Source organism: Argiope bruennichi, chromosome X1, assembly GCF_947563725.1.
Source record: "Argiope bruennichi chromosome X1, qqArgBrue1.1, whole genome shotgun sequence".
NCBI lineage: Eukaryota > Metazoa > Arthropoda > Arachnida > Araneae > Araneidae > Argiope > Argiope bruennichi.
Genome location: NC_079162.1, coordinates 68,022,503 through 68,033,337, shown reverse-complemented (window position 1 = coordinate 68,033,337; position 10,835 = coordinate 68,022,503). Strand labels below are relative to the sequence as shown.

Here is a 10,835-nt window from a genome sequence, read left to right as displayed (position 1 = left end):
CATAAAGATCTAAATATTTTAGTTTGAATATGCACTATAATCATATGTTGCACAATCTGCTTAAGAATACCCCTGAATGCGGTATGAGGGATCATCTTTCAATTTTCTCTGCTTCATAAGAAAGATAAGAAATCTGTCATGTTGCTAGGAATGTTAAATTTACTAAGAGTAAAAGAAACGATACTTCGCAGAACGAAATTAGTTTTTGCAGGTGGTATCAGAATATATCGAGATTTTTTTTTTATGCAGATGCACACTTCTGACTTATTGTAAAATCCTTTTCAAGGACAACATGAAAAATCATTGGCTTTCATTGTTCACCAGGAAAACTACAAACTTTTTTGTGGACAATAGCATGCATCTACGATAAAAAAAAGCATTTGTTACATATTTTTGCCGCCATCTTGTAAGATATTATTCATTCTAAGGCTCATGAAAAAATAAAAAAAAGGAAACGGTTATATGGACATTTGGAATAATCTATTTCATTCGCCTGGCTTCTTCTTTTTTATTGTTCCAAGTAAATCATTTTTATATCTTTTATATATTTTTATTCTTGTTTGTTTGCTTCTATTTTATACCCTATTAAGCTTCAGAAAGAATGAAATCCTCTCTAGCTCCTGAGTATGATAACTTCTTTGAATGATGTGCAGTTTTAATCTCCAAGATTTCGGGTTTTGATAAGTACTGCTATTAATTTATGCTACTGTAAAATTGATTTTAAAAAAATAAAGAATAAAATAATTATTTAGACGTAAATAATTTACAAGACTTGGTGAGCAAAACTCTTTTTATTTAAATTTTTACAAACGAATCACAGCCATATTCATGCAGAAAATAAAACAGTGCAGGACATGCATGACACAAAGCGGGTGAAAAGAAGAGTTGATAACATCAATAACAAAATACGATCACAATTCAGTTTCATTGGTTCGTTTCATCCAGTGAAACAAGTTATTCCATGAAGATCTCAGTGGACGTAAAACGGACAAATCTCGATCAGTTGCTGATCTTCTCAGATTCACATAGCGAACGAGAGGATAGCTGTACATAACAGCCTCATCATAACAAGGTGGAGTTTCTCTTGATGAGCGTGGTGGAATCAGACGACGGCTCATGCTGAGTCTGCGCATTTCTTGGAAGGGTTTGAATGGTAGGCTGATGGATTTGGGTATTCTTCTTTGTTCTGGAAGGATAAACTCTGTGTCTTCTGCTCTACTTGATGAATGACGACGTTGATGGCGATGGTTGGATGGTGTTTGATTGTCCAAATGAAGCCCAGATTCAAGTGAAGAGTAAGCATAGCTGTTGTCGAGCAGAACTGCTTCTGAGTAACTAGGTGCCAGGTTCAAGCGGTTTGCAATCAAACGCTCCATTTCAACGCTGTCAACTGTACGGATCCGATGTAACTGTTCCTCTCGCAGACTGGATGGTGAGCAGGTACCGAAAGCTTTCTTTATCTTGTATTCGACGAATGCTGTTTGGCTGTCGATAATTATACGTAATGGCCAGGACAAAAGGAAAAGCGAAAATAGCCAAAATATTCCCAAGGATATATACCAGGGCAACTTATCCTTGTTGGCTACTGTGATCATCAAAGGGTGAAAATCTACTCCTAGCAAATCTACTCCTTCCCTAATTTCCATGTGTTCATCGAAAGGTGCGTTTTCCCTGTAAAATCTGTCTCTTTGTCCGTAATAGTCAATTGCTGCGTCAATCGATGCAAAGCAATAATCTGTAAAGATAGACATTTTTCAATTTACATCCATTCTATATAAAATTACTGATTAAAATTTTGCATTGAAAAGTTAATAACTTTAATCTGAAGTTCTGATGTAAGGAGACTCGCTAACGTATTATTTATCGTAATAAACATATGCATCAGACAGATATTTTTACCGAAATTTTGTACAATGGGAAATGGGAAATTTCGAAATGAGATTTGTAAAGATCTTATTTCACCTGTTTATATCCCTTTCTTGAAGTTAAAGAATGATTTTAAAAAGCAAAGAACTCTCTTTTCGAAATACTTGATTTATTCAGTTTACTCTATTCAATTTATACTTCTCACAATAGACCAGCTTTCTTCTAATCAATTTATATTTTATGCAGGTTCTTCTTCTGAGATTAAGCAAATTTTAATTCTAATATTGCATGTAGTTGTTACTAACTGAGAAAATAAATTTTACCTTTGGTTTAGATTACTTTTCAATTTATTCAATTCTACTAAGAATTTCTTGTTTTTACGCATTAAGAAAATTAAATATTTTTCAAAATAAATTCTACTTTAATTGCAATACTGTATATAAACTAATGAAATTTAACAAATGAAAAATCAATTTCATTTTTCTTGAAATTTTAAGTTTTTATCAAGCATATGAATTTCCTGCAATACTAGATATGAAGATATACTACTTCTTATTTATTTTTTCATATGTATAACTACTGATTCAGTATTTATGAATTTTATAATACTTCACAGAAGTTAAAGTAATTAGTTTAGTTTACTGATTATTCATTTTCCAACAGAACTGTAGGAAAAGAATACGCTTGACAAACTGATATTTTGAAGGAACGTCTTTTATTCTATTCCTTTCCTAAACGGTATCGTTTAAAACTCAGCATATTTTAAATATAACGAAAGGGTAAAAGACAATGGCACGATGATTGCGCTCGTGTAATTAAAGTTCACAAACTTCCAAAGTTAACGAGTTTGTTAAAAGTGAAAAAGAAGTTTATCTTGCAAACCTCAGGGAACCTGAAGAGCATTTATTAGGAGAATAGAGAGTTTCTTCCTTCTGTTAAAGAACTGAAAGCAAAGTATACTTTTAAATCGCGTTGTTTATTGAGTTAGCGGTCGAAAAGTTCTTCTACTCATTAAAACAAACCAAACAATAGAATAATACTTCAAATAAGTTGCTGAAGGCTAGCTAGTTACAATTCTTCGCGCTCTTCTGAGTAATTGTTACACGAATCAAGCGATTGGGAAATTGAAGAAACCATCTTCGAGGCAAATGTTGTATCTGAAGCGAGAAGGTATGAGATGATGGAACGCATAATATTAAGAATGTTTGTATGCTTTGTTAACTTGAAAATAAGGACTACATGCAAAGAAGCTTTCAGAGTAAGATATATTGCATCACTTTAATGAGACTGAGCGCTTTAAGAAGGATCATTGTAGCATGGTCAAAACTTATCGTCTTTGTGTTTAGAGATTTTAAGCTCCGTTTGGCTTTATATGCAGGTTTTCTAGAGAATTTATACCACACAAGGTGCCTTATTTTTAAGGTTTCGTTAGTTCACAAGTTCAGGATTTTTTTTATGGTAATGAAATCTGTGTTTTAAAGGGAATGCACGACAGATTGTCTCGGTTTCATGAAAAGAATTTAAAAAATTCTTTGAATATATACATTTTTTGTAGATTCAAAGTTATTGAATATGAAAACATTTTAATGTAAGAGCTATGAGGCAAATACGTAAGATCCCGTTCAGTTCCGTTAACGTCCCGTTTTAAAGTAACACCCAGGCTATTTTAGGAACACCCGCAATTGTGAACCGCAGTCAGATGACAAGAACGACACTTTTGCCGGAACTTACATTTCCTAATTTCCGCACCACACCCCACGAATGACGTTTGGCCCCTACATATTTGGGGAACACCAACCCTGCTTACAAGACGGTTCTTCGGGAGAATCGGGTCTCGAGCCTGAGGGTCGACAGTTCCGAACCCAAGACCTTACCAACATGCCACCACGCCACGCATATTTGGGAGGAGCTCGGAAATCATAATGAAGTTTGTGTCAATTTTAGTTTTATATATTAGTGAAATATTCTATTTCGATCACTATAGAATAAATTTTAACTAATGAGATATCCTTTACAATACCATTTTGAAGGTTCTTGAGGGTTTTTTTGGACAGATTTACTAATATTTGAATTGTGGTCAGATGAAAGATTTGATTTCTTAAACTTTCACACCGGATTAACGGTAGGAAATTTGATCTTGACAGAAAGATCAAATGCCCTACCGTTAATACGTACCCTAAAGATCTTCTTGAAGAAATGAAGGTTCTCTCTCTTTACTGACTCTCTTAAAACTTTATACTCTTTTGGGTAGACTGGATCGGTGTTGGCTTTAAAATTTGCCTGCATGCGCCTGAGCGTGGGTCGAGTAGAGTTTTGAAACTGTATAGAGAGAAATTGTCACCAGACCAATGCCGGCCTTTAAATATCATATAATAGAACTAACATACTCATTAGGTAAGCTATCAACGTTTATGTTTACATTTAAATACTGAAAATTTAATAAAAAAATTATCAATAATAGGGTAATTTTAAAATGTAACGGAATTACAATCTTCTTTCTTTAAAAAAAATTGTGATGCGAAAAGCAAAAGTAATTTTATTTATAGACGAATGAAATATTCAGCATTTTGATACTTAAGTCGTGATCAAATATTCAGTAACCATAAAATCTTACTTCAAGATTAAAATAGACGGTTTGAATTTCTACAGTTAACTTTATAGATATTTTCCATCCATGTGCGGAGTTTCTAAGATAATTACTAAACTCTTTAAACACTGTTCTGAACATAATGGCTTAAAATAAAAGAATAACTTATCTTTTTATACGCGCCTAAAGTGCCAGACTGACATTCAGGATGGATATGATGTTCATTTACCGTAAAATAAAGGATCTCCTGAGATCAACAAATGTTGGAAATGGCGATATCATATCTCATCTTCGAATGCGGAGCAATAAATGAAGAAAGAAGTAACAGAATATATTTTCGAGAAATTCTCTTAACTATCTCGTATATTAAGATAATTGTTTTAAAAGTTTTATTTATTTCTTGAAATGTGAAAACAGATACTTTTTTTTTAATTCTAACTATACTTTTTAAGAATGTTTGAGATTCAATGGAAACGAAGTCCTATGAGACAACCTGGTCGACAAAAAAACTCATTTGCATTTTAGTGTAAAGTGTTAGTTGTTTGTACATCATAAGAATAAAAACTGTGGGAAAGTGTGTTTTTTTACTTGAAAGTATTTTGATGTTTGTCTTTAAATTAATATTTTAATACTTATTTTCAAGTTTCAATTGTATTGTAAAGCCTGATAAATTTATAGAATGGAAAAAAAAATGTAAAATCTTTTATAAGGTAGAAAAGAATGAAATTGTCTTACTCTACGGGACTTACAATTCTTTATTGCTTTCTTCAAAGCAAAAACTTTCTAAAAAAAATAAGACATCTGTAATTGCTGTCTTACTATCGATTTTCTTTTCCCATAGGTTTTAACTCTTTATGCATATTTTAATCCAAGCATCCATGCATGTTTTCCTATTTTTATTTCTTGGTTCTCTAATACTGTAACTCCTATCGCAGGTTTCAATAGGAAAGAATTCCTCTCTTACTAAAGAATTGAATTAATTAATATTGTGTCGACTTCCACGATGCTTTTTAATATAGCATGATTTTTAAATTAAAAATTTTAATTAAAAAACGTTTAAGTATTTCGTGCACCGATTCAATGAATGTTCCCTTCGGGAGCAGGACATTATACAATATCTGCACGATATCATTTGATGTTTTATCGATTGTTTTGTTTCGATGTTTTTCGGCTGCAATATCCTGGAGATATCGTAACAATATCGTGGGGCATCTCTATGCTATAACGGATGTTATTACACCTTTTTATCGAAGGTTAAGCATCACTAGCCGCCTTCTGCGACCAGCTCTTTGCCCAACACATTAATAGAATTAATTTAGCCATGCCATCCCTGTCATATGAACTACACCACAAATAAAGTCCAATAATTATAAAACTTTCTAATTGGATATATATATGCTTGCTAATTAATTGGCGAAATCTGTCCCGTTGTTGAATTTCAGAGCTCGGTCAGAATTTCATTTTGCAGCATCTTTCAAGAATAGAGGAGGATGTGGGACACGTGACCTAAATGATGCATTTAGGGGTTATAAGGTTTCATATAAAAATAGATCAGATCTGACGAGTGATTGAGTGTGGGTTACTATGTCTTTAGGTTTGTTAGTCTCAAATTAAGAAAAGTCAAACAACTTGTGAGTACCCTTAGAAAAGCGTATTTTTGTTCGGGGATTTTTTTCCAAATCAATCAATTTGTTTGATACATCTCTTGATCCACAGTGGGTGTATACGTAGCAAGAAGCAGCTACTCGAGAATTCACCCTTTCAAGATATTGTTGCGAAGTAGTGTAGGCGTCTCCATTTCTGTATCGTGTAACCTAAAAATAAAAGAATCAGTGTTTATCAAATACTTTATAAATTAAATATTTATTATCAATATGAGTGACTAATGTCCTTTATAAGGAAATAAAAATAGAAATGATAGCACATAATTATAATAAAAAAGTTTATTAGGGTCACACATTTATTTTTTAAAGTAGGTTTAGAGACTTCAAAACTATTGTATAAAATATGCTGTAGTGACCAATGAAAAACCACTAAATATTTTAATGGGACATATAATACTTTAAAGAAAGGTCCTTATGTTTGGTTTCCAATAAGAACGTATAATTGCATTATAGTTTTTGTTTGTTGCTATATCAGTCTATTATAACTTACGATAAAATATAGGATGGTGAATTTTCTTTGGCCACTACCCAGAGAGCACAGCCTGCTACACATTATTGTACAATATTTTGCTATATTATATTATTCAATATTAACAATTATACATTATTGCGAATATTATTTAGTGTCATACAATACTGTATAGTACAAGCATGCTACTAGGGTATTATAAACTGTGGTGACAAAAAGCATGGGAAATCAAAATGCAAATATACAGATAACTGTAGTATCGCGTAAAAAAGTATAAATAGGCAATGCATTGGCAGGGCTTTCATTTGTATTAAAATGATTCATGTAAAAAGGCTTCTGACGTGATAATGTCCGAATGACGAGGATTAACATCCACGAACTGGGTTCTCTGATCCAACTAAACCGATAATTGACTGTAAATGGTCACGTTCAGCTACTTGGAGACTACTTGCAGCCGTTCATGGACTTCATGTATCCAAGCAACGATGGAATGTTTATGGATGACAATTCACAATTCACCGGGATATAATTGTTCGCGATTAGTTTGAAGAACATTCTGAACAAATACAGCGAACGATTTGGCCACCTAGATCGCCCGACACGAATCCCATTGAACATTTATGGGGCATAATTGAGAAGTCAGTTCGTGCACAAAACCCTGCACTGACACCACTTTCGCAATTATGGGCATCAATAGAAGTAGCATTGCTCAATATTTCTGCAGGAGACTTCAAACAACTCGTCGTCGAATTGCTGCACTTCGCCGGGCAAAAGGAGATCACGCACATAATTAGGAGATATCTATGACTTTTGTCTCCTCAGTATATAATGCTTACAAAATGATAGTTAATGATACACTCAAGCAATGAAAGGAAATCGAGTTAATTCGTTTGATGTCATTGCCACAAAACAAATAATACAGTGCATGGTATCAAACATTTGACTAGGTGTTGCCTGATGTTCCTTTGTCCTGTCACTTTCTTCTGACATTTAAAATGCACGCGCATGAATTCCAAAATAATAAAGCAAAGATAAATTGATTTCAATCTGAATGGTAAATATTTACCATATTTCTGTAAGAACTGGTTTAATTTTAAGTAAATAATAATAATAATAAAGTTCCAAAGCTGTATGTCTTTTCTTCTTGCATTCATTATTCTAAACAAGTTCTATTAGAACAAGAAAGGCCTTTATGATTTTGAATTTTGAATTAAGAAGTATTTTGATTTAGATGATACTAAATCTGAAAGTTAATTAAATGCGCAAAAATACTTTTGATTAAAGCGCAATGGTTTAATGAACTAGGAGGCCCATATTTACATTTCTACAATAAATTATTGCCCTGAAAAGTCTGTAAAGAATGGAGATTGTGTTATTTTTTAAAAATTAGTTATGTTTCCTTCGTCCAGTTAACTGGTTCGATATCAAATTCAAGGATTACAAACTGAGGTGTTACATTGATGGTAATGCATTTTTACATTTACTAATATTAGTTACTGGCATGATTTTTTCATGGACTTGAAAGTGGGAAAAATTATCAGTGTCTGTTGATCACATAAGATAAATGAGTTAACAATTAATAGTACTAAGTCAAATTCATATTTAATTTGTCTTTTTTAGGAAAAGAAGTTAAAAAGCTTTTGTACGATTTGTAAGAAACTTCTTCTGTGAAACGTGTGCAACATTTTCACTTATAAGCACATATTTAATGAAATCAATTCTTAATTTACAAATTATCACGCAACATCAAATTAGATTTTCGTAGCACACTGTGTACTATTCCACTGTGCTATTCAGCACTATTATTTATTATTTTACTTCCTTAGAAGATCTACGTTATTAATCAAATTAATGGTTTCTAGCTCTTTCATAAGTTTTCATATTTTACAGAAATTTTACTAGGCTAATGAATCTCATGTGATTAATATCATTAAAGTATAGACGTTATAAATTGAAAGAAAAGTATTCGAAGTTCGTGGAAGTATTTCGAATCAATTAGTCATTGAAAGCTGTTAATAGGACAAGACTGGGAATGTCAAAGGAATTTTAACGCAATTAGTTTACATTTTAGATTATCCGTCATTTACGCATTTAAAGGAACTGGGAAACGTTGATAAAAATTTCGCATCAATTACAATAAAAGACGAATATAATGAATTAGTCAAAATTCATTAGTGAATACGGAATTCTTCAGTTTTAATTTATATTATTAAGAGCTTTGTTTGAGGCAAAATTTTGCTTACTTATAAAGTTTCTTTATTTAGCATTTAAATCTCAGTCCTTATGAAGTAAATGTTGCAGCGTTCACGTTTCTGCAATGCAATGTAGGATAGCATAAATAATAATTTACGCCACGCTCTTGAATTAGTTTTGATGCATTATTTATTGCAAAAAAAAACATAAGAATTAACAAATTTGTTTCATTTTGTTATTAGCATTATCAGATATTGATGCTAAGGACATTCAGATTCATGATGATTTTCTGACAAATATTCATACCACCCAGTCCTCCGACTTTTGACAACTGACATTTTGATTTTAATGGCTCTGAACTAAGATTTCAGTATATGGGTTTGTTATCAAATGTTTCTTCCCTTTCAAGGTGCTAAAAACTCTTACTTTTATGAAACATATAAATAACGATAAAATGCTTTAAATTTACTTGTCTGGTGCGTCTGACGTAGTGGTATGAGATAGCCTTCCACCATATGATAGCTTTGGATTCCTTCATTCGCTCTATATACTGTTGAATATCATTGCCATCCACTTTGTATGTCAATTCCAATCTTGTCGAACTGTGCCAGCATTCTACCAAGTATACCAAATACAGCATAATCATGAAAGCAACTGGAATGTAGACATAACCCTCGTCGCAAGGACTTGTCTTCTGCCTACTACTGACGGGGAAATGATGGAAATTGACGACGAGTCGACTAATTTGGGCAACTCGGCACCACACGATGACTGCTACGCAACCAAAGATCAATAAAGTCAGAAGTAGGCATTTTAAATGGCCACCATCTTTGAGACTCTTAAAGAAAGAGGGTTTCTGAGGACTCTGAATGTCGACGTCATTCTATCAGAAAAAAACAGAGATAAAAAGGAATTGTAAGTTAAAGTCGCATATTATATTATTTCTAAATCTCAAAAGAAACAACAAATTATTATATTTTTTATATAACATATTAGTAATTAATAAAATAATTGTTTGGGAGTACTACAAAATTTAAATAGAATCAGCAAATAAGTTTATATAATTAAGCAATGGATCAATGAAAATTTAAACGTCACATTTAAGAAATAGATCTTTGTTTACGTTACTTTAACAAGTTTAATGTAATAATTGGGAAAATTTTTTATGTGGATATAGAACAAAAATTTAATTCTTAGTACTAATAATATTTAGATAGGCCAATAAATAAATAGCTGATGTTGCAGTTTTGTTCAGGATCTTAATATTTCAATACATTTTACGTTTGCGAATAATTCTTGTTATCTTAATAAATTGAAACAGATGTAAAATCTTCACTTTGAGGTTTATCGTCCTTGCTTGGTTTCAATCAAGTCTTTTCCTTTATTACAAGTGTGTCTCTTATAAATATATTTATGTTCAGATTAATTATTTAAAGTAACTAAAGTACTTTCAAATATATATTTTTACGAATTTTATATTAATTATATTTTTAAGGAATTATACACTTAATAGTCGTGTTTGTTTGTTTGCGTCCTACACGTTAATCAGGTGCAGACATGGTTAGAGCTGGATACTGAATTTAATTTGAAATGAATGTTTATTTCGTTACAAAAAAGTATATCTTTTATTAGACACGTCTCGTTCACGTACGATGGCCTGTCGAACAATTTGGTAAGTTAAAGTAATTAATATCGGATTTTTTATGCAAAAGAACAGCCAATAAGATAATTTGTATAATTATGGAAAGATAATTTATTACTTAGGAAAAAAACCTTGACTGATGAAAATGTTTTTCTGTAATATCCAAGTATTTTAGATTAATTGTGTTTGTTCAAAGGATTTAAAAACCCCGATATTAATTATCAATCTAATTATTCAAAATATTACACGTCAGTAAAATAATAATGCCAGTGATGGCCCTAACAGCATTCCTTATTGATAATATCCTGTTTAAAACTAGAAATTTTAAATAAATTAAAAGGATATTGATTAATAAAAGATTTAGTCTTGAAGGACGTTCCTTCCTCATCTTATATTTTTTATTGATAAGTTGCT

At 31.8% G+C, this 10,835-nt stretch overlaps 1 protein-coding gene across 3 annotated transcripts in view; it reads right to left on the bottom strand.

Moving 5' to 3' along the window:
- Positions 1-825: 825 nt before the first annotated feature.
- LOC129958835 (transmembrane protein 151B-like) overlaps positions 826-10,835 on the bottom strand; it is a 274,598-nt gene continuing 264,588 nt past the window's right edge. For all 3 annotated transcript variants that reach the window (XM_056071548.1, XM_056071549.1, XM_056071550.1), the window contains 3 exons: positions 9,249-9,662; positions 6,093-6,267; positions 826-1,735 (listed from right to left, as the gene is read on the bottom strand). In XM_056071548.1, coding sequence (XP_055927523.1) covers positions 912-1,735; positions 6,093-6,267; positions 9,249-9,662 — 1,413 coding nt within the window. In that variant the 3' untranslated portion in view covers positions 826-911. The remainder of the gene's footprint in view (positions 1,736-6,092; positions 6,268-9,248; positions 9,663-10,835) is intronic.